Below are 24,900 nucleotides of genomic sequence, written 5' to 3' on the forward strand. Positions count from 1 at the left end.
TACCAATATTTTTTAAACTCATATTAATATTTTCAAAAGAAAGATGTACATTAGAACCGATTTAAAAAAAAAAAAAACATATATCCTCAAAAACTGTGGTCAGAACTGTCGGTTCATCGGAATCGCACCTGAACCAAAACTGAATCGAAACTGACTGTTTAAGGGTTGATTCAAATTCAACATTTTAAAAATTTTGAACTAACCGAAGCCGGCATTTCAATAAATGCACCGGGCATGCCTATAGGAGAGCTTAACAAGTTCTTTCAAAGAAAGGAAAATAGCAAAAAAAATAAAATTTTGCTCTCGTTGGTAGTTGAACTCAAGACCTCCCAGTTACTAAACGGGTGCTCTAACCAACTGAGCTACGAGAGCGAACTGTTTTTTGTTGTATTAAGTTTAACAATTAAACAATAAAGTGGACAAGAAAACCAAAGCAACAAGATACCACTAAAAATTACTTTCGCGTTAATCGTCGAAACCTTCCGTTTTCTAACTATTTGCTTTAACCAACTGAACTACAAGAACCGATTCATTTATAAATTTGTTTCTATGTTTCTTTAAAATTAGAAATAGTCGGGATTTCATACCTGCATTTGTAAGTTGTAACTCGGTAACTCCATAGCCGAAATGAAATCCCTCAAACAAGTAAATCACCATCTTCAGTTCCTCTCAAACCCATCAAAACCCTTTGCAATCTACCCTTTCGCTCGACAATTCTGTGCATCATCTTCCTCAAGTGAAATAGAAAAATCAAAAAATTCAGAACTATCATTAACCCAACAAGAACTAACCAAAATTAACCTCTTAATACCTCGTCTATGTCTCTCAGACCATCTAACCACGGCAATCCACTTAACCACAACGTCCCTTCTCACAAACCCACCTCAAAAGTCCATTTCTTTTTCCATTCTCATTCACTTTCTCACTTCCCAACCTGACATGGCCAAATCCATGTCATTTCTCACCATTCTTAGGCACACCCCACAAGTCCATTGTCATCTTACACCTATCACTACAATGCTTATCACCTCTTATGTTAAAAAGAGGAGACCCAAAGAGGCTTTGAAAGTGTATCAATGGATGCAAAGGCCTGGGTCACCATGTAAAGTGGAAAGGATTGTGTATGAGGTTTTGGTTAACCGATTCTGTGGGTTTGGGTTGGTTCTTGAGGGTCTAAGGATTTTGAAGGATATGGTGGCTGTGGGTTTTGTGCCTAAGAATGGGCTGAGGAGAACGGTTTATAGGAGTTTGTTGAGGGAAGCTAGAGTAGGGAAGGCAGTGGAGTTGAACGAGGCTTTGTATGGTTGTTTTGAAGATGATAATGGTGAGGGTGTTAAGAAAGTGAGAGAATTGTTGGATTCTATTATTGGGAATTGGACAGAGTAAGAACAGGTAACTTAATTGATTTGTATCAACTTTCTGTTTATGCGAATATTATTTTTGTTTATCATTTGATTTGTTGAATATTTGATTTCTAGAATATATTATATGGTATTTACTAATTCTATATGCTCAAAACCGTCCCTTAATATTCAACGAGTAATGTTTTCTCTGTGATGATGAAGCTTTCATTTGGACTGAAACCTTGGCATGAACTAAAAAATAATAATATGGTATCCATTTCTCTGTTTCAGTAATTTAATTAATTATTTTTGTCCCCTTTGAGTTAGAAAGGAAGATTTTTAATAATGTGAAATCCTGGCCTAGTGGCCTGCTAATGTTTAAATGAGAAATACTGAAGTGTTTCTGGTTTTTTTTGTTAAATTAGACATCTTGATTTCAGAAACTCAACTATCAGTAAATTCGTTTTTTTCTCCCCCGGTCCTGTGATGCATGCCATTTCCTACCATAGAAAATTGGATAACGTTGTCTTCATTTATATTGAAAAGATTCTTATAGTTCTTTTGTTTTTGCTTCTTGGATATCTTAAGAGAACAGGTTATGGTTCGTTTTCCTTGAATTGAGCTGTTAATTGCATGGGAGGTCTGAATGTTGCCTATAGAAAAGACAACACAAGGAGCTATGCTCTGACAGTGTCATAAGTTCTTTGGTAAAACATCAAATAGCCGTTTAGGTTAATCCATTTGATGGTCAATAATAGGCTCATGAATAGGATAGCGTAACAATCCAGAAACTTGAGTATCATGTGGTAGAATAACAATTATAACCTGTGAGCTTGAACTGTCATCAGATTTGTATAATGTACTGAAAGTCTTGCTCATGCACCTGCAAATCTGGGCTATTCGTTTTTGTTTCTTCTTTGAAAAGATGATCCTTCTTAAGTTCATGTGCAAATGGCTAAAGCTACCTATCGTTACATTATAAATATTGACTATTTCTCTTTTTCTCCCCTCAACCTCCCCCCTCCACCCAATGGCTCCCTTTTCAACTCCATGTTTTGTTATTGAACTGTGAATTGTTGATTTTTCGTACCAATATCATGTTTCGTATCCACTAAAAGGTTGACTTTTTGTTTCTGTTGCAACTTTTGTATCAAATTCAAATGGGAAAAATGTTCATTTGCTACCTGTGGACATGAGATGGGTACAAATATGGCAGAGTTTCTTTATGTTTTATTAACTAAAGTATCGATTCATTTTCCTGGATAATGAAGAATTAAAAATGTCTATAGGCATTCTATTATATACAAAGTACATAGCCAAAATCTCATTTTGGCCAAACTGGCTTCAGCTTTTGGGAATCTGCTTAAACTCATTTTGGGCATCACTTGTGTGAGCCAAATTGACTCATTTGAATGTTCCAAACTACTTTCCTGCTCTTTTGAGTTGTATATTCTGTCAATTCTTGATAATAAGATTCGTCTCTCATTTGTTCTACATACTTCTGGGGCAATTTTCTCTCTTCCTGCAATTTGTATAATATTTTCATTCCTAGCTGCAAGTCATCATGCTTTGTTTCACCCCATTTTTTTTGGTCTTGACATTTTGTGCACTAATTTTGAAGCGAATATCGGTATCTATTTTAGAATTAGTTTTCTGCATTTTACAAACTCATAGTTTTTATTCACATTTTCTTCCTGCAGGTGATACAGTGAATTCTAGGACCTGCTACCCCTCCCTATTCTTCTTGCTTTTGGATTCTTCTCTTTGAACATCTTATATAGTGTCATCCAAGAATATTCACGTTTTAATTCCTGTGCTTTTGTAGAATATTTATCAAGTATCCAGTGTCCTTTTTTCTGACTTGTGCCTTCTTTGTCTTGGAGCTGTCAATAGGAAGCAATTTGCATGTTTCACAACTTGTATTGTGCTATAAAATTATAAGCATATGCCCTGTTGTATTTGATGGCTTTAATTTTCTGATTTGGTTGAGTTTGAAGTCCTATTTTTGCATATGTGGATGATCAATAGACAGATCCACTTAAGAGTAATATCCATATTAAATACATATAGGATATATCTTATCCTCAAACTCCAACTTGACCAATGTATATGAGGTATAGAAAGCAAAAAGAACTTAAACTGGGAAAATTGTTGATTATACACTGTTACATTTTTGCTGGTATTCTATCATTCTTGAATTATTTTTTGGCTGATTTTATTGGTTCCACATCATCGACGGTAAGATGGGCTTGACATTGTGGCTTTGTTTTCCCTTTTCATTTCCTGCTGTTGGGCTGTGATTTACATTTGGAATTTCCATCTTATTTCAAGGTGGTTCTGTTTGGGTGATGTATTAATGAAATCTACAGATAACTCTTTCCATTAATCTCTATGCTGAGAAGTGTTGAAGATGAATTATATGAAGATTGCTATTGGGTGAACTTATGGGCATAATTAAGCTCCAAAATGCCAAACATAGTCTGGGTTTGCAGCCTTTTTTTTTTTGGAAGACTGCATAATATCATTTATTTGTCACCTTGGGAGGGGAGTGCTGTAAATGAGTGGACCCAAGTGAACTTTGTTAAGCTCAAACTTGACTAAATAAAGGTATACTCCATCTCGATTTAAGCTTAGAAAACCAAACTCAAGCTCGGCTTGTTATTTATGGTAAAAAAAGAAATTTCCTTTTTAGAGGCTCAAACTCAAGTGGGACCTCCGGCTGCTTATTAAACAAAATTGATAAGCAGTCTTGAACTTGGCTTGTTAAGCTTATTCAACGAGTTGCTTTTTGAATCGAGCCTTAAACAGATCAAAGGTAGCATGCTCATTTATAGCAAAGGAAACAATAGGAAACAATTGGAAGAAGTATTTTCTTTCATTTTTTGCCATTTTCCTTGGTATTTATCTTCTTTCATTTCATTTCCTTCCCCCCTTTGGCATTTCGTTAATTTTTCCTGTAAATCATTCATGAATTATGTCTTAATAGAAATGGTAATGCAAATCCCTTGGGGGAAAAAAGAATAACTACATGTACTATAGCCATTAAGGTGTGAACTGCACTTGCCCTTAATGGTAATGCTGATGCATATTTAATTTGCGCAAAATCTGAAGTAGAATTCCATTTCCAATGCTACAAGAAAAGGAAAGAAGTGATTGATTTAGTTAAACTTATTTATGCACAGCATCAGAGTTAAATATAGGATTTAGATTTAATAAATATGCTGTTGGATTTAAAAGTATAAAGTTTATGGGGAGTCTAATTACTTTTATATAATGTTTAACAAATTTAATTTTAGTTACAATTGAATTTCACAATAGACTGAAAAATCACTGAAAAGATCAAAATACCCATAATTTTATATTGTAATTTAATTTATTCAATGAAAATATATGAAAAAAAGTTAATTTCTAATGACTTAATTGACTTCTATTTTGTTATATTACATTAGGGGCGAGTATTTGGTTTGATCAATTCGGTTAATTCGATTTCGATTAATTCGGTCAATTTGGTTCGGTGAATAAATGTTCGGTTAAAAGCTCAGTTAAAGAAAATTAAAATTTTGATGATCGGTTAAAAATTAATTTAACTGAATTAATTAAATTAATCGACTCTCAAAATTATTTCATTTTGATTAAGTAGATTATAAAATTAAAAATTAAAAATATTTCAGTTTTTATTTTGATTAAGTAGTAATTAAAAATTTCAGTTAATTTTCATTTTGATTAAGTCGATTAATCATAAATTTCAGTTGAATTCAGTCGGTTAATTAAAATTTTATTTTCTTTAACTTTGGTTCGATTAAGAATTAAAATTAATTCGGTCAAAAAGGTTCGGTTCATTTTGGTTAAAAAATTTTTTCGGTTAAGTAAAAAAATTTGATTAATTTATTTTGGTTAAAAATTTTACTCAAATTGACCGAGTTGACTGAATAATCATCCCTAAATTATATTTTTTTCGACTTACCTTCTTTTAATTTTTTAGTTTAAATAAATTTATAAATCTAAATGATCTTTAACGGTTTAATATAATGAATAATTTTTAGTTTAGATATTTCATTTGTAATAATGATGTGGTGGTGGTGGTGGTGGTAGTAGAGTGTTGTTTGAGGTGGTGGTGGTGGTGGTGGTGGTAGTGGTGATGGTGGTGTGACCAGTGGTGGTGACGGTGGTGGTGGTGGTGACGGTGGTGAAGGTGTGGTGACGGCGGTGCTGTAATTAGTGGTGGTAGTGTTTTAATTACATTACATTACATATTTAGAAACAAACATAAAAATGGAATGATGATTACATTTCATAAATTTTATCAATTATATTACCAAACATAGTAATGGAATCTTAATTACATTCCATTCCATTACAGCCACCACCTCAAATACCACTCCACCATCACCATATCATTATTAATACAAAAGAAATATATAAACCTAAAACTATTCATTATATTAAGCTATTAAAGACTATTTAGATTTATAAATTTATTTGAATAAAAAAATTAAAAGAAGGTAAACTAAAAAAAGTGTAATGTAATAAAAGTTAAAATCATTAGAAATTAATTTTTTCCATATATTTTCGTTGAATAAATTAAATTACAATATAATATTACGAGTATTTTAATCTTTTTAGTGATTTTTTTATTTTATTCTTCTCATTCCTACAATAAAATAAAAAAATAAAAAATAATTTTTATCATGTGATGGTAGTGGTGATGGTGGAGATGGTGGTAGAGGTGGTGGAGCAGTGGTCAAGCGGTGGTGGTAGTGGTGACGCTATGGTGGTGATAGAGTGGTTTAGGTGGTGGAGCGGTGGTGGAAGGGTGATGATGATTGTGGTGGTTGAGGTGGTAGTGTTAAATAGCCTGTAATGGTAAAGTTTTTATTTGGGTAGTTTGATGTAATTGATATTACATATGCTTGATGTAATAAACAATATATGTATTTAGATGTAATGAATATTACATCCATTTTGAGTAATGAAGATTACACATGTAATCTCAATTACATTACATTGTGCAAACAAAGTCTAACCAAATAATCTAATCATGTAATCTAATCCCCATTCCATTAGATGGTTAATCACATCATAGCAAACATGGCCTAAGATCATAAGAGCTAGTGTGCAACCTTATTACAATCTCTAGAAACATTAACACAATGAAATTGACTAAAATTATTAGCTAAGGAGACTAAATTCAAAAGCTTTGTCTCATAATCTATTTTCGAAAGATTTCAAGAAGTAAAGTGCTGGATTAAAATCAAAGAATTTGATTCTAGAACAACAAAATGGAATCCCAAGAGCTTTTGTAACCCCAAAAATGGCAATGTTAAGTTCTGCCTCTTAAGAAGAGAACAACAAACTGCAGAAACTAAATCCCAATCCCATCAGTTGCCTTCCTCATTTCCAATAACAAATCTAACACCAAAACCTTAGCCCTTCTTAATAGTTGTGTCCGTGTTAATCTTATACCAACATGATGATGGAGGGCTCCAAAACTAAGGTTCTCAGTCTCTCCGTTCCCTCTGCTTCCCATGATTGACATGTTAATATTTAAATAAATTGCCTAAAATCAAATTTATGATTTGCTCCGCTGATAAACTAATTTGCTGAAATTCAAGCAAATTTCTCACTCTCCATAATGCCCAAGATACCATTGAAAAAATTCTCTAATTGCTCTTTAAATAAGTCAGAGCAGATTATAGCAAAACCAATTCTTAAAGTTATCCACTCTTATTGCATCTACCTAAATTCTTAACGGAAAATGGATGCATACTGTTAATATACAATAATATATATCAGGAAATAAAATAAAAGGTTGTATTTTCCTAAATAAACTCTAACTAACAGATAAACTAGGATTTTCACTATCCTTATCCAACCATAATTATCTCTCCACCAATATAAACATTCTCAATTAATCCTACGAGGAGCTAATTCACAATTTATTCACTACTTAATTTCTGAGAGTTCAACAATTGGTGCGGTGAGCATGGAACGCACCTTCTAACCCTAAAAAATAAAAAAATCCTTTAACTTTTTTCCTTTTCGATATGATGGCTAACGATTCCACTAAGTATCTCAATCCAAAAGGCCAGGGCAACACCCACGGTGGAGTAACAGAGCAACCTATGCTAACCCCTCCATCAGCTACTGAACCCCAAGTATTGCCGCCTTGGCCCAAGCATATTCACAATTCACCACCGTCCTCAAATGCATCCTAGAGACCCCCCACCCTAATGGCGACTGGATACCGCCAAGCAAACCAATGAGTTCTCATCACCAAGAACATAGCATACCTCAAACATCACCTAAATCATGAAACCATCCATTATCTGAACAATACCATAAAGCGGAGTTGGAGACAAACCCCAATGTAACAGCTCCTTATAACCAAGACCCGTGCCATAACCAACCAGTTCTAAGTAGTGCTAATCTTCGTAATGTTGTCAAAGAGCTGGTTAGGAAATGTCGAGGGACAGGAGAAGCAGGGGATTATGGTCTCTGATAGGATTTATTGTTGTTAACTAATATTTTGGGTGTAGCCTTTTCCCCAAAATTCAAGATTCCTACCTTCCAACTGTATGACGGATCTATAGATCCCCAAAGTCATCCGACGACCTTCCAAACTATAATGTACCTTCAAACCAACTCGAAAGATCTTATGTGTAAGGTCTTCCAATTACCTTGAAAGGAGCAACTCAAGAATGAAACCAAACACTTGAAAACAAGATCAATCTAATCATTCTCGCAGTTGGTCACAACGCTTCGGGCTTGGATCATAACATGTGTGCCATCCAGAAAGATATCGTCTAACTTGGTAGACCTAAAAAGGAAGGAGCGAGAGACCCTAAGGCAATATGTCTCCAAGTTTCAACGGATGGCGATGCAAGTGGAAAACTTGAATGATGAAGTGGCTGTTAGTGCTATGGCAAAGAATTATAGATACAACAAATTGTTTGAAAGCCTAAGTATAGATCCTCCTCTGATTTTCGCCGAACTCATGGCGTGAGCCCATAAGTACACTAAACTGGACGAAGCCTATGAGGCTCAGCAATATAATCGCCCAAAGAGGAACGACCTAGGCATCAGAGACATGCCTCGCCAATAAGAAAAAGATCGCCCCTACGACTTTCGCGAACCAATTATGCTGTTAGAACACCCTATTCTAGAGATGAGAAATCTTAGTCAGTCCGAGAGTTCACTCCTTTGAATAGTTCTCGTTCGGAGGTATTGTCCTAGGCAAGGGGACGAACCGAACAGATGTAGCTTTATTATCCCAAGATGAAGGAAGATACCTTAGGTTACTGAGATAAGAGCAAGTATTGTGAGTTCTTGGGATGTTGGCCATGAAACTGAGACCTATTGGCAGTTAAAGAAGGAGATTGAGCACCTAGTGCAAATGGATGAGCTAAAAGAATCCGTGGAGAGCGCACAGAAAGAAAATGAGGAGAGGGATAAGCAGGGGAAGGAGTGTCACACCCTAGGTACAATCCACACCATCTTTGGGGGCTCGTCAGGAGGAGACATCAATTCAACTCGGAAAAGGAGAGCCAGGGAAATTTATTCCATCTTACCCCAGCAAAGACCAAACATAAGACCACCTCTCTCATTCTCCGAGGCCGACGGTGAACATGTACATACCCTCACAATGATGCTTTGATAATCGAGGGAATCTTGGAGAATTTCCTAGTAAAGAGAGTTTTGGTGGATAAAGGAATTGGGGTCAATCTATTGACTATGGACGCTTTAAAACTCTAAAATTAGATCAAGTGAAATTGAAGCCTGTTCGAACCCCATTGGTAGGCTTAGCAAGGAAGCTCATGCAGGTGTCTGGGTCCATAGACATAACATTGGAACTCGAAACTAAAGGAGCATTGAGATGACTCAATTCAGAATTCATGGTAGCAGAAATTCACTTCCCATACAATGTCATACTTGGCATACTAGCCTTGTATGAATTAGAAGCGGCTACATGTATTCGATACCTCACTATGAAATTTTATTTTGATAAGGGTGAAGTTATTGCTATGAGAGGAGATCAAAAAAATAGCTCGGGAAACATATATGGTAGCATTAAAAGGGTTGCGTTTCACCCTACCAATTATGTGGATGCTGGAAGAAGGACCATCCGCAGGAGCAACCGAATATCAACCATTTGACATACCCAAACATACTTCAGATTTTACCCTAAAACATGTGGGTGAACTGATCACATGGGAAGTAGAACCAGGGAAGTGTCTAACATTGGGAGCTAAACTATCAGAGGAGGTCCGGAATAATATTAAGACAGTTGTGAAAAATAATGTTAATAGCTTTGATAGACAGCTGAAGACATAGTTGGGATTAATCCTGATGTCATATCTCATAAACTCAGCATCGACCCAAATTATAAACTGATACAACAAAAGAAGTGGAATCATGGGCCCGAAAGGCAATGAGCTATAGTAGCTGAGGTAGATAAGCTATTGCAGGCAGGGTTCATACGGGAGATTAATTATCCTTAGTGGTTGGCGAATGTAGTCTTAGTGCCCAAGTTTAATGGGAAGTGTAGATTGTGTGTCGACTTTACCAATTTGAATAAGGAATGTCCTAAGGATCCATACCCCTTAACTAACATAGATTAGTTAGTGGACTCAATAGCCAATTATGAAGTATATAGCTTTGTAGATGCAGTAGCAGGATACCATCAGATAAGGATGAACGAGCTGGATGAGGAGAAAACGAGCTTCATCATAGATATGGAGATTTATTGTTATCAAGTCATGCCATTTAAGCTAAAAAATGCAGGTGCCACATACTAGAGATTGGTGAACAGTATGTTCCGACACCAAATAGGTCAAACTATTGAAGCATATGTGGATGACATGATCATCAAGAGCACCGAGGCTGTCAACCATCCGAGAGACTTACAGGAAGCTTTTGAAATTCTAAACAAGTCCAATATGAAGTTCAATCCAGACAAATGCACGTTTGGGATTAAAGCAGGTAAATTCTTAGGTTTCATCATATCACAAAGGGGGATTGAGGCGAACCCTGAGAATATCAAGGCGATCTTGGAGATGTAAACACCTACAAACATTCAAGAAGTTCAATAGTTGAACGGCCGAATCACAGCCGTGGGACGCTTTATCTCTTGCTCAGCCAATAGATGCATGCCTTTTTATCGAATCTTGAAACAATTGAGGGGTTTTTAATGGGATGAAAAGTGTTAGCTCGCGTTTAAAAAGAGTAAATAGTTCCTATCCTGAGCCCCTCTCCTAAGTAGACCGAAAAAAGATGAGCCTCTCTACCTATACCTAGCTGCCAGTGAAAACTCTGTTGCATCTACCTATACCAGGCTACATCATTATTTCCAATCTTAAACTATATTTGTTCGAACTAATCAACCTATTAAAAAGGTCCTTCACCGAGCTAAGACTTTTAGGAGATTGGTCGAGTGGTCAATCAGATTGGGAGAATTCGATATCAGGTACATACCCCTTACCGCGATGAAGGCATAAGTACTCGCAGATTTTGTGGCTGAGTTTTCTGGTGAACACGAAAAGGGTGAACTGGAAGCTAGACTACCGAGCCTTGACAATAACACTTGGCAGTTGCACACTGATGGGGCCTTAGGAAGCTCGGGGACGGCAGCAGGGATAGTTCTACAAGGTCAGGGAAGATAAAGTACAATACGCAGTGCGCCTGACCTTTGCAACAACTAACAATGGCATTGAATATGAGGGCTTAATCATAGGCCTCAAGCTGGCCCTCAAGGTACAAACTCCAAAGCTCTATATTTTCCTAGACTCACAACTTGTGGTCAACCAAATTACAGGAACATTCACCACCAAAGAGGCGAACCTAGTCATGTACCATTCTCTGGCTTTATATCTCTTGCACAAGCTAGAAGAAGAAGGTGGTGTTTGGAAGATGACCCAAATAGATCGGACGAACAATAAGGAAGTAGATTCCATAGCAAAAGCTGCAGTGCGAGAAGAAGATTTATCAAGGGAAGTGATGACCAAACGCCAAAGTCGTCTGAGCTGTGAACTGAATGAAGTCCTTATATCCCAGCATGACTGCAACTGGATGAGCCCGATCATTGATTTCATACAAAATGATGTTCGGCCTAGCAATTGATAAGAAATGGTCAAACTTTGCAGAAAAGCGGTGTACTATGCATTAGACAATGGTGAACTATTCAGAAGATCAAAATCGCATCCTTGGGAAAAGTGTTTAACTAAAGAGGAAGGTAATTACATAATATGGGAGACTAGTAAAGGTGTTTGTAGGGCCCATGAAGGTGTTTGTGGGGCACATGAGGGTTCGGATGCTATGCTCAGAAAAATATTGCTCCTAGGGTATTATTGTCCAACAATGAAAAAAGATATTCGCCACAATGTTTGCCATTGTAGTACTTGTCAAAAATATGATCGTGTGCCCAGAAAGCCCTCTTCAGAACTATAACCCTTATGTTCAGCCTGGCCTTTCGCTCAGTCGGGGATAGACATTCTAGGACCTTTTCTTGCAACAACTGGACAAAGAAAATTCTTGGCAGTTGCAATTGATCATTTCTCCAAATGGGTAGAAGCCAAAGCCCTCAGTACCATCACCCTAGCTTTGGTCATTAGCTTCTTTAGGAATAATGTGATATCCAGGTATGGCGTGCCTCACAAGATTGTCACTGATAATGGAAAGCAATTCGACTCGGGAGCCTTCAGATCTTTTTGTGAAGATGGCACATCGACCTCCATTTTACCTCGGTAGCTCACTCACAAAGTACCGAAGTCACCAATAGAATCATCTTATAGGGCTTAAAGAAGAGATTAGATGGAGAGAAAGTTAACTGGGCAGATGAACTAAACAACGTGTGTGCATCTATTTATGATTGATATGGAAAAACCACAGTGTGGCCTCCTGTTGGTAATGAAAAAGAAAGAGAGGGTTAGTCAAGTGAGGATTAGATCGGTCAGCCATATATGGACGATCGGCTCCCTGGTACATACGTTTGACAGGGCGGACCATGTGTGAGGACGGTTCGTCGGGGATTTCGGTGACACTACTGACCAATTTCCACTTGTTTAATTAATTGAAGATGTAATTATTTATGAGTGCTGATGTTGTACCATATGCTTGACTGGTTGTGTGTTCATTTTAATATTTTAAGAAGCATTTCGCTTGAATGCTTGTTTTATACATTATTTATTATTATTTATTAAGTTGCAAAACTCACCCTTCTTTTGTTTAACTTTTCAGTAAGTTGTGGTGTTTTTTGGCCAAAAACTAAAAAACTGGGCATTTTGAACCTTTGGCTCAAATTTAAGAGGCAAAATGAATCTTTTTTTACAATATATTATTATTTTTCATACGTGGCTTTGAAGTTAGACAATTTAATTGTTTTAATTAGCATTCTAGGACTTTGAGTTTAGATATAAAGAGGTCCAAAATTTAAAAAATCAATGGCCCTAATTTTAACAAGCCCAAATTTTTTAGAATTAAAATCCAAAATTTGAATCGAATCGATTTTTAACCAGTCTAGTTCATTAATTTTTTCAGCCAGTTTTCATTCAGTTTTTACCGGTTCACGCCATTTTTTAAGACAGATGATTTTCATTTAACCCTGACCGGATCACAGTTCGATTCCCAGTTGAACCGGTTAAATCGACTGATTCGATGTAGTGTTTAAAATCATACTAAATACTATTAAACAAATAATATTTAGCATATTTAACTATTTAAAAAGTTACGGTTCAACACATCCTAAATCAATCAAATTAGATCGGTTGAGTTTGTATGCTAATTGGCTTAATCCTTTTTTATCTCATAAATCTTAGTCTAGAGCAAACCCTTACATTTTTTTTTTTTTTTTTTTTTTAAATTTTCTTGTTCACTTCTAGGGGCAGGTGGATAACGTTTTTAAACTTCCTTTTAACATTCAGCAGTGAAGACCGGAAATGTTGTCTTGTGTCGCCACTTCAATGAGACTGTGATGATAGCAAGTTAGCAACTGAGCAATGGCCTCTTCTGTTGCCTTCCATCCGCTCACTCACTGCTTCTTCACTTCTCAGGTCCAATCTCTCTCTCGAATGTTTTGAATGTTTTTGCTAATACGAGAGTATCTTATAATTGGTTTTTATATTTGAAAGGAACAGTCGCCCAGATGGTCAGCAAGACCCGCATGCCCATTAACCAGAAACAGAGAAAACAGCAGCAACAATAATAATACTGTACGACCCATCAAAGCTTCTTCACTGGAAATACCTCCATTTCCTCTCTTTCAACCTCCTGTAGTAGAGGAATCTTCATCTGAGGTATGCTACCACAAGCATTTCACTCTTTTCTTCTTTCGTTTTATTTTTTATTTTTTTTCTGAATTTACTTTTTGGTTGCTGAGAAATTTAGTTTATGTGAACAGAACGCAAGTCATTTGGGGAATTTTTTTAAAGGGATTTCCGCGGTTTGGTTGATCAAATCCAAAATTTACAGTGGCATATTTTATTGTATAATTAATGAGGTTACTATTAACTTATATGTTGAAAACTGGCTATGGAATTGTATAATTAATAGGGAATGATGCTAGAGAACCAAATTACTATCCAACCAAGGATAATAGAAAGTTTTGGAATTTTAGCTTTCTTTTTCTTTCTAATATTAGAAACAAATATGGAATTATAAAATTTCTTTGCAACTTATTTTGGAAGCAGCATTCTTGCATTATGCTGCAAATTATTCTTATCCACTGTTACACCTTAAGGAGATTTATTCTTTTTTCTTTTTTGCACTTTTTTAAGTATTATGATATTGCTTTTTCCCCCTTCCTTCTAACAGTTGGAACCAGCAGATCCTGATTTCTATAAGATAGGCTATGTCCGAAGCATGCGAGCTTATGGAGTTGAATTTAAGGAAGGGCCTGATGGATTTGGAGTCTATGCTTCTAAAGATGTTCAACCACTTCGCCGTGCCAGAGTGAGTTGCATCCTTTCAGCAGTTTATTATATGTAATTGGCAGCGCTATATCTATCTTGCTTCATTGGTAGTGAGTGAGTGTTTACATGCTATTGTGCTATCAAACAATTTGTCTTCATTGTTCCATTGCTAATGTAATTTATCCCTTTTCATACTTGCATGAAATTGTAAAATGGACTCCCATTTGTTGTTTTTCTTACATTTTTGAGATTTTGAATTTGAATGAACAGATGATAATGGAAATCCCTATTGAATTAATGTTAACTATAAGCAAGAAGCTCCCATGGATGTTTTTTCCTGATATAATCCCGGTGGGTCATCCGATATTCGATATTATCAATTCGACTGATCCAGAGGTATTTTTCCCTCTATATTAGAGTTATATTTTCTGTTAACAATTAATTTATTTTGTCAATTCTGATTTATCTGTGTTTGCTATTTATTTGTCATCCCCTTTCTTTTTGTATCCTTTACTGGTTCAAGTTGGTTTATAGGAAAATACACTATATAATTTGGAATAATTCTTAATCCTTTTTGTTTTCTTTTTAAATATGGATATATTTCCTTATACTACTTTTCTCTCTGTGCCAGACAGATTGGGATCTGAGGTTGGCAAGCCTTCTTTTATTTTCTTTTGATTGTAAGGACAGCTTTTGGCAACTCTATGGAGACTTCTTACCTAGTGTGGATGAGTGCACTAGCTTGCTTCTAGCTACAGAGGTGCGTCCAAAATGTGTAACTGCAATGTTTTACTTGATACTGTTAAACTTGCCTTGTTCTAATTCTTATGCATTACCATTTATTTCATTTTCCAATTTTGAGTTGATAGAGTCACATTGGGTTCACAACTTCTGCTGTTATCTCTGAATCTCAAAGTTCTAGCTTGTGATTTAGTTTTATGCCTTAAAAGCCATGGCTCAGCTTTTAAGGAGGTGTAAGAAAAACTCTTGGTATCAACCTTAGGCTCATGCCTAAAATGTGCAAAGGGTTATGTGCTTGAAGCTTTCTTCTGTATTCCTTGCTTCAAGTTGATTACAAATACAAAGTAGTATTTCCACAAGCTATGTGTCACGGAATTTTGTAGTTGCCTGGTTGATTTGATTTTCTATTAAATGATATTGCTTTCTTTGAGCATATCTACAGGCTTAAAAGCTTTCCAGAATCTTCATTGCCTAGTGCAAAATTCTATGATGCTACTATATAACAATTACTTTGGTTCAATCACTTCTGGTCACACATGGTTTTTATTCTTCGGTATTCATCTTGTGTCAAGCTAACAATTGTAGACTTTTTTTCTTTCACCTCAGTTTTAGATCAGAAAAATAAGGGTATGAGGGATAAAAACTCATCATGTAAGCAAATGTTGCTTTGAAATCTTATTTCTCCTTCAGCTAAAAGCTATTATGTGCTATTACTGAGTTTTAAGATTCCATTTACTGTTAACCAATTCGTGGTTCTGGGCAGTATGGTAAAATTTGTCTGGGTTGATACATACACAAAATTTTGAAGTGAATACAATTCTCATCAAATTGAAATATATAGTTTTCCATACAATTCAATTCTTAGAAGCATTTTACAAATTTTCAATTGATTCATGTCCTGCTGAAATTTTAGTTGATAGCTTTTTGTCCATGGTGTATTTGTTTACAGCCTAGCTCCTCTCTTTAAGGGTGTGTTTAAGCATTCTAATCATATTTTTCTTTCCTGTTGTGTGATGTGTGTTATAGGAGGATCTTTTGGAGTTGCAGGATCAGAATCTTGCATCCACTATGAAAAAACAGCAACAACGAGCTTTGGAATTTTGGGAAAAGAATTGGGTAAAGTTTGAAGCATTCTTCTTGTCCTTATTCCAATAATGTTGCCCTCTGACAAACTTTTCATGTATGCAACATTACAGCACTCAGGTGTTCCCCTCAAAATAAAGCGACTTGCTCGTGATCCTGAGAGATTCATCTGGGCTGTTGGCATGGCACAATCACGATGTATTAACATGCAAATGAGAATTGGAGCTCTAGTTCAAGATGCAAACATGCTTGTTCCTTATGCTGGTAAGCTTGTATTTCTAATAGTATTCTATTTTGAAACCATAAACATAGATGCTTCTCAAAATCAAACATATCTTATGTTTGTGCTTCTTTCCATCAAAAATTTTATGTTACCATGTGCTGTATCATTTTGTTTTAATCAGCATATCATTTAAAGTGAATTATTTGATTACCTGTGTGCTTTATCTGCTATATAATTAGTGTCCATGATTTTCTTATATGACTTGGTGAAGCCTTTATTCCTGATGGCATTATAACATTTCTCTGTTGACTTATTTCCCGGAACGAGAATGAGTATTTCTATGCATAAAATAGTTTCTTCAGTAAAAATAGTTTCTTCCTCAATCTATTCTTCATTTTACTTTGAATGCTAGTCTATGGGTTTCATTCTTTATTTTTCAACACATATAACAAGAAATTTAACATGTTGCAGACATGCTAAACCATTCTTTCGAGCCCAACTGTTTTTTCCATTGGCGATTTAAGGATCGTATGCTCGAGGTGATGATAAATGCTGGTCAACAGATTAAGAAAGGAGAAGAGGTATTGTTTTGTGTGCCCTAAATTTTGATTTCGAGCCAGCTCCTCTATTGGTGAAGTATCTATAACATGGCAATACATTCTTAAATTTGCAAGTGACAACTGAAAAGTAGAGAACTCTCTATTCGGAATCATATTGATTAATCAGCAACAACTTAGATGACTGTCTTTGTGGTTTTTATGTTTATTATAATTGCTTTCTTCATTTTCCCCCTTTTATTTTCTGAATCTCTTAATTAAAACTGGTCATGAAAATGACTGAACTATGAGATTTTCTTTCTTGTGATCAAGTTGCAATAAATCATTGCAGCTTTTGAAAAGTCTGGCCTAATATTGTGGCTTGAGTCAATTTCTCATTTCATCCTCTGATATGAATTATCTGTTTCCCTTATGATATTATTTACCTTCCTGTAAACATTGTTCTTTAATTCATTATTGCTAGTTATGTTATAGCAACACATAATCTTCTAAAAATTGCTCCATGATGTGTCTGATATCGTTTGTTTTTTTTTCTGGCAGATGACTGTCAATTACATGAATGGACATAAGAATGACAAGTTCATGCAACGATATGGCTTTTCGTCATCTGTGGTAATTTGCACTCAGCATCACTTCATTCCAAAGTTAGAATTATTTTTATTGTTCATTCTTTTCCTTTTTCTCCAGAATTATGCTTGGATGGTACTTAACACCATAATACAATATAGTATAAGAACTTTTCTGCAAACAACCAGTTTATGTGAAGTATTTAGTTGGACATGGTATTTCCCTTGCATTAAATGGAAATGGAATATAATTTAGAAGCTGCATTTTCCCCTTTATTACGAATTGTATTCTTCACAAACTTGATTTCATCTTGCTAATTTTTGTCATAGATCGCATAATACTAGTTATTAGGCAGTTGAATTTGTTGCTCAACTTTTTCACTAGTATGTTTTTGCAATTTTTAAATTATTATCTCGTTATAACCAGTGTTGACCCTGAAAGTTGACGCATAATTTTTTCCAACTTAATATTACAGAATCCTTGGGATGTAATCCAGTTCTCTGGCAACACGCGCATTCATTTGGATTCTTTCTTGTCAGTCTTCAATATATCTGGTCTTCCTGAAGAGTACCATCATAACAGTATGGGTGATAAGATTTTTTGTGAATTTCTTCTCAGAACTTGTTCCTTTTGACATTGTAATGAAATTTTAGCATTTGAATTTTGGCAGAGTAACAAATGCAAATTTTATCACAGGTCAGCTAACTAGCAATGCAGATACTTTTGTTGATGGAGCAATTATAGCAGCAGCAAGAACATTGCCCACTTGGTCAGATGGGGATGTTCCTCCACTTCCAAGCAGAGAAAGGAAAGCTGTGAAGGAATTGCAAGAAGAATGCCAGCAGATGCTTTCAGAGTTTCCTACAACCTCTGAGGAAGACCAGAAACTGTTAGGTAAATCCTCGGTGCATTTTCTATCCTGTCCTTGATACATTGAGCTGGCATCATGTTTTGTATGGTTTTGACTTGTGCCTCAACTCCTGTTGGAGTGCTAATCATCTTGAAATGGTTAACATCAGCTGTCCTTGTTTTTATGAATTATTGGACTTCTTTCTTCCTGAAATGTACAGTTGAGTCATCTCAATGAACAGCTTTTTGGATATAGTCTGTTCATTTTGGAGTTCTTTCAATTTTTGAAAACGTAATACTGAAAAGATTGCATTCCCTAATCATCTGTTTACAAGGCATGGACATGTATATCTTGATATGACTATTTTTTAAAAGGTTAGGACACAACAACGGATTAATAAACGATATATTATTTAATAGTTATAATTGAAATATGAAATATGTAATCGTTTGAACTTAAGTTATAAAATGAAGTGGAAAATAAATTAATTTCACTCAGTATTATTTTAATTTATTCTCAATAATATCTATCACATTATTAATGTTCAAAATCTAGGATAATATAAATAGTACTAACAGATAATTCTTGTTGAAACTAATTTATTCATATTTCACTCATTTTAGTCTTATGAATTTAAAATTTCCAAGTTGAATTGTCTTGTCCTCCAAAATTATTTTACTCTTATGTCTTTTCATTGCTCTGTTCCTCACTTGTGTTTGCTATGTTCAAACTGTGTTCCAAAATTAGAAAATATCAAGAAAAATTCAAACACATGGAACTGTGTAAAGCATGTTAGAAAAACAGTCTCGCGTGCACTTTTCAGTTTCAGCAAAACAGAAGTATCGATGATTCGTAGCTCCGTGCTTATCCAACTTGATAGAGAATTATCTTTTTCTTCTTTTGTGCTGGTGATTCTAACATTTTCTTGGGTTCTACTACTAACAGATACCATGCAAGAAGCAAGGAGACCTCTAGAAGCTGCAATCAAGTATGTTCATTCATTCTATTCCCTAGTGAGATTTTGTATTTCAATATGTTTGTCATTTCAAGTTAACAACAATGGTGTATGCAGGTATAGATTGCACCGGAAAAAGTTTATCAAAAAGGTTGCGCAGGCTTTGGATATATATCAAGAACGACTACTCTTCTAAACATGGAGTTTTGCAGTTTACAGGATCAGTTACAATTTTGTTATAGGAGTTCATGCTTGTGTATTTAGGCAGTGTAGTTTGGCCATCTTATTTTAGAGGCTTTTTGGTAATCACAGCTATTCTTTGATCACATTAGTTAGCCAATCGCATGCTCTCTGTGGAAATCAAGTTTGACAAAAGTACTAAAAATATTAACTAGCAAAAGCGTTCTGAAAATATTAACCACTTCATAAAGATTGGTATACTTCTCTTTGTTTATCTTGTTCTTTTATTTTGGTGAATTTAATAAACAGTCTCTGAGATTTGTCTCCATTGGATTAATTAGCGCTTCCATTTTAAAATTGGACTTTTCATTGTTAGCCAAATGTAAAGTGGAGTCTGAAGAGGAAAGACAGATAAAGGACGAAAATAATCTTAATAACTACTTTAATGCCCAACCGTATATGAAAAAGTGAAATAAAAAAGAAAAGCTAACTTTGAGTACTTTAATTTTGGGTGGCCATAATCTGTTAATCTCAACATCTCTTGAGCATGTATTGATTGATCGCGATTGAGGGTGGATGGTAAAAGAGATACCTAAACTCGTATTGCAAAAGTGAAAAGATAGCAAGCACCCACATTTTAGAAATGAGCAAGAATAAGAACAAGTATTATTAAGTACATTTAGATTATCATATATATCCTGAAGGGAAGGGGTTATGTATCCTCTTTTCCTTCCTGTGTAAGGAAAAGATAATCACAGTAATTAAAGAGGAGCAATGGAATATCTCTTTGGAGAGACAACTAAAAGTTACTGTGATCTTATGCTTGAGATTACAAGCCCGATGGTTATTATTACATGTTCTTGTATCATGAACAAACAATAATAAGAGATACACTCGTCAAAGTGAGCGGCTACTAGAGTCGTCTACAATTAATTACGCACTCTAAAACCTAAGATTTTTTCTTGGCGGTTACCCTATGGAGAGCTATCGTAGAGAGAGTGGTTACTGAGAATAATTAATGTGTGAGAGATTGTGTGTTAATATTTTGTGCCTTTTAACTAGGGAATTATCTAATAAAACTTTAGAATAATCTCATTAGAATAAATATAGCAAACCCAATGTGATTGTAAATTGAGTTTTTAGGTCCACGAACAACATCTCCCGCTCAAAACATTTGTTACTACATATGCATCTAAAAATAAACTCTTTCACACATATCTCCAACCATATGGGAAATAGAGTGTGCAACTTGATGAGAAAGATAAAATTTGAGGAGCATTATATTAAGTCACTACCTAGCTAACATAACATTTCAACTCCATATGTCGCCATATATCCCAAATTGTATGTTTTCACTAGATCAAGCATTTCTGACCCCTCAAGAATAAAGATAGTAAAAAACATGCTATGATCTCTCATTATACAATGTACTCATGATTACATTAAACTTATTTTTGATATACTCGCTCAGGTTATAAGTCATAAATCATAGGTGAAACATCAATCATTTTTTCCTTAACCACTCATGGCAATCCAAATAGACTTGACTATTTTCCTAGACAGATTCCATCAGATGGAATGAATCATCTCCCTAGAATAGAACGCGAAAGTAGCGAACATCAAGTCTCCACTTCATGACTTAGTGCTAAGTTACCGAAATATATATGTGTGTGGATTTTATAAATTTTATGACTCACACAGTGATAAAGTAGTGATCCATTCAATCACTCCTATACCAACTGCTAAATAGCACATACAACACAAATTTGTATATTATGGTATAGCTTCCACTCAAGACATATCACGCTAAAACATCATACGAATTTATAATTAGTTACTCTGTGAGTTTTTAATCTAATAATTTTAAGATAAATATCCATATGATATTCTCTTAAAGATTCTAATTCTGCTACAAACAAGTTTCATGGAAGTGGATAAATTTCATGTTCGACTAATTTAATTTGTCTCATCTTAACCTCTTGTTAAGACGACATAAATATTCAATTCTTGTGCTTTTACATTATCAATAAGACATTAATCTGCACTCCAACTAAATGCTACATATTAAGGATATAGTCTCATCTCACTCCCTCACCTAGCGATAGGGCGATCACCCGTGTGAGAGGGTTGATCTCAAGAACCTGGTGATATGTATTCAAAAAAAAAAAAAAGACATATATACATATAAATAGTGCCATAAAATTATGCAAACAATAAAAAATATCCTTTATCATTATTAATTGCATAATATAAAGATGTCCAAACAACAAGTACGACAAATCCTAAATAATCCTAAACCTTTGACATGTTTCAAAAATAAGTCTATTATTGGTTTAGTAAAAGGATCTGCAAGCACACCATGAGTAGGAATATGCTTAAGGAATACTTGACCTTGCACAATAATGTCTCGAATAAAATGATATCTAGTGTCAATATGTTTTGACTTTCTATTATACTTTGGATCCTTAGCATAAGCTATTGCAGTCGTGTTGTTGTAATAAATTTGAATAGCATTATCAGCATGAGTTGTAACATTTAAGCTTACTAAGAATCGCCTCAACCAGATTGCTTCTTGAACTGCACTACTTCTACTACATCATTGATAAGGAGACACAAGCTTGCTTTTTGCTACTCCATGAAAGAGCACCTCCTCCCAAAACAAATGCATATCCAAAAGTGGATTTGCATTCATCTCGATTTGCGGACCCATCAGCATCAATATATCCAACTAGCTTAAGGCTCCCACCATGATAGTATAGAGTGAGGTTCTCATTACCTCTTAAATATTTTAAAATCCATTTGACTGCTTGTCAATGTGCGATTACAGGATTACTTTGATATCTACTTACTAATCCAATAGCAAAGCAAATGTCATGTTGAGTACACATCATAGCATATATCAAACTGCCAATTGCACTTGCATAAGGAACATTTTCCATCTGCATCTTTTCTTCTTTTGTCTTTGGACATTGTCCAATACTAAGAATTTGGCCCTTCTCAATTGGAGTATCAACAAGTTTGAAATTATGTGTTCTGAAGCGGATTTTCTTTATGTAAGTCTCTTGAGACAAACTTAAGGACTTCTTAGATTGATCCCTTTAGGATCTTCACTCCTAATACATAATTAGCCTAACCTAAGTCCATCTCAAAAGCAGAGGATAACCACTTATGAGTGACTTTAATCAACTCAAAATCATTTCCAGCTAAAAGAATATCGTTGATATATATTGATAAGATGAGAATATTTTCTCGTCCCTTTGACATACACATAATGATCTTTTTTCATCATAATAAAGCAATAGAGATAATTGCTTTATGAACTGATGATACCATTGCCTAGATGATTGCTTAAGACCATAAATGGAATGTTTAAGGTGACACACTTTGTGCTCTTAACTTTCAGCCACAAAATCGATTGGTTGTTCCATATATATCTCTTCATCTAGTTCTCCACTGAGAAATGCTGTCTTCGCATCTATTTGGAATAATTCCCAATCAAGATGTGCGATGATAGCTAGAATTAAGCATATTGAGACAAATCTTACCATTGGGGAGAATGCCTCATCATAGTCTATTCTCTCTTTTTAGGTATAGCCTTTTGCTACTAGATGGGCGTTATACTTATCAATTGATCCATCTGCTTAGCGCTTGATTTTGAAAATTCCTTTGTTTCCAATAGTCTTACGCCCTGATGGAAGATCAACTAATTTCCACGCACTATTCTTAGCCATTGAATGCATTTCCTCCTCATTGCATCAATCCATTATTGTGAAGCATGTGAAATTATAGCCATTTCATAAGAAATAGGCTCAACTTTATCCATAACAGCACACATGAAGGATTCTCCTTCGACCTCAAAATGTCAATGAGGAATCAGTCCATGTTTGCTTCTACGTAGTTATAGATCTTGAGACTCTATCTCAAGTGGTTCTCTCCTACTATCTCCAACATCCATAAAAGAAGAATGCATTTTTTCATCCTAATTATGAGATACTGAGACATCATCTTGCAACTAATATAGTTGAAGAGCTTTTTTAACTTCACCAGTGCTTGGAAAATCCTCTTGTAGAAAATCCACAGCGCAGGATTCTATTTATGTTATCCCCCTATCAGGATGTTCACCATACATCACAAAACCCTTAGAATTCTCAGGATATCTAATAAAAATACTTTTATTACCTCTAAGGCCTAATTTTCCATGTTTGTGAGGTATATTGTGAACATATCTTGTTGATCCCTATGGACATAGGCTATATAAGTTAGGTTTATCGTCATTCCACATTTCATAGGGAGTAGAGGGAATGGATTTATAGGGCACTTGGTTAAGTACATAAGCAGCTATTAGAAGTGCATCCTCCCAAAACTGATTGGACGGTTAACTTGTGCCTTAGACCTAACTATCTCTAAAAGTGTACGATTCCTTCTTTCTGCTACACCATTTTATTAGGGACTATAAGGAATAGTCAATTGCCTATATATCCCCTTTTTTCTCACAAAACATTTTAAATTGATTAGACAAATATTCTTGGCCTCTATAAGTTCAAAGAGCCTTTATGCTCTTTTCTTTATGATTATCAACCTTAGCCACAAAGCATTTGAAGCAATCTAAAGCTTCTGATAGGTGAGATAACAAAAAGATTGAACCACACTATGAATAATCATAAATAAATATGAGAAAATAAGATGCCATGGCGAGTCCTCACATTAATAGGTCCGCATATGTCAGAATGGATTAACTCCAACAAGGAAGAGGCCCTCTTGGCCTTTCCAAAAGGCTTTCTATAGGCTTTACCTGCTAAGCACGGTTCACACATAGATAGGCTTGTTTTATTAAATTACCCCAAAATGCCTTCTTTGGCTAATCTAGTCATTCTATTTTGTCCTATATGTCCCAATCTCGTATGTCATTTAATTGAATTTGAAGCAATATTTGTAGAAGCAATAACAAAAGAAGCAGAATTATTATTTATATCAGAAACTAAATCCAACATAAAATATTTATTCCTTATGAAACCAAAGCCACAAAGGTCTGGACTTAAATAAATCTCTAATTAAGTTCCTTCAAAATGGAAAGAATATCTTAGTTTAATATTGTTAAAACTGAAAATAGATTACATCAAACACTGGATGCATACAACACATCATGTAATATTAAATCATGTCCAATCCGCATCTTTAATAGATAGAAACCAGTTCTAAGGACTTTTTCCTCAGTAATATTTCCCATAGTTATATAATAGTTGCATGTCGGTGCTCGACGATAAAATCTATATATCCCCTTAATCTCTCGCTATGGTTTATTGCTTCTGTGTCTATAATCCAACCAGAGAGAACATGAGCAACAAATATTTTTGAGCAAACTAAAATGCTGAGAAAGTAAGAATAGGGAAATACCTTCTTTGGCTCAGTGCAATCACGAGCGAAGTATCCCATGTTTTGATAGTTGTAGCACTTGATTTGCTAATATTTTGCTTTCCACATCTACCTTTGTGCTTTCCA

The 24,900-nt window shown here is 35.0% G+C and overlaps 2 protein-coding genes across 5 annotated transcripts; both read left to right on the plus strand.

Annotated features, from left to right (window-relative positions):
• The first annotated feature begins 513 nt into the window (after positions 1 to 513).
• Positions 514 to 3,339, plus strand: LOC105629068 (uncharacterized). Its single transcript, XM_012210583.4, has 2 exons — positions 514 to 1,392; positions 3,044 to 3,339. The coding sequence occupies exon 1, from the start codon at positions 628 to 630 to the stop codon at positions 1,384 to 1,386; it is 759 nt and encodes a 252-aa protein (XP_012065973.1). The 5' UTR covers positions 514 to 627; the 3' UTR covers positions 1,387 to 1,392; positions 3,044 to 3,339.
• Positions 3,340 to 13,226: 9,887 nt separating this feature from the next.
• PTAC14 (plastid transcriptionally active 14) lies at positions 13,227 to 19,675 on the plus strand. Of its 4 annotated transcripts, none has more exons than XM_089726525.1 (13): positions 13,227 to 13,387; positions 13,472 to 13,630; positions 14,148 to 14,285; positions 14,516 to 14,641; positions 14,877 to 15,005; positions 16,013 to 16,102; positions 16,183 to 16,333; positions 16,764 to 16,873; positions 17,390 to 17,461; positions 17,892 to 18,003; positions 18,113 to 18,310; positions 19,212 to 19,254; positions 19,339 to 19,675. In XM_089726525.1, exons 1-13 carry the CDS (start codon positions 13,334 to 13,336, stop codon positions 19,415 to 19,417), a joined length of 1,461 nt encoding a protein of 486 aa, XP_089582651.1. In that variant the 5' UTR covers positions 13,227 to 13,333; the 3' UTR covers positions 19,418 to 19,675. The 4 variants fall into 4 exon arrangements, with proteins under 4 accessions (XP_089582651.1, XP_089582652.1, XP_089582649.1 ...); XM_089726526.1 differs by having other exon boundaries at positions 17,892 to 17,997; XM_089726523.1 differs by having other exon boundaries at positions 13,231 to 13,387; positions 13,466 to 13,630.
• Positions 19,676 to 24,900: the final 5,225 nt, after the last annotated feature.

This window comes from Jatropha curcas, chromosome 10 (assembly GCF_041381405.1).
Source record: "Jatropha curcas cultivar XTBG-Jc1 chromosome 10, XTBG_Jcur_1.0, whole genome shotgun sequence".
Classification (NCBI taxonomy): domain Eukaryota; kingdom Viridiplantae; phylum Streptophyta; class Magnoliopsida; order Malpighiales; family Euphorbiaceae; genus Jatropha; species Jatropha curcas.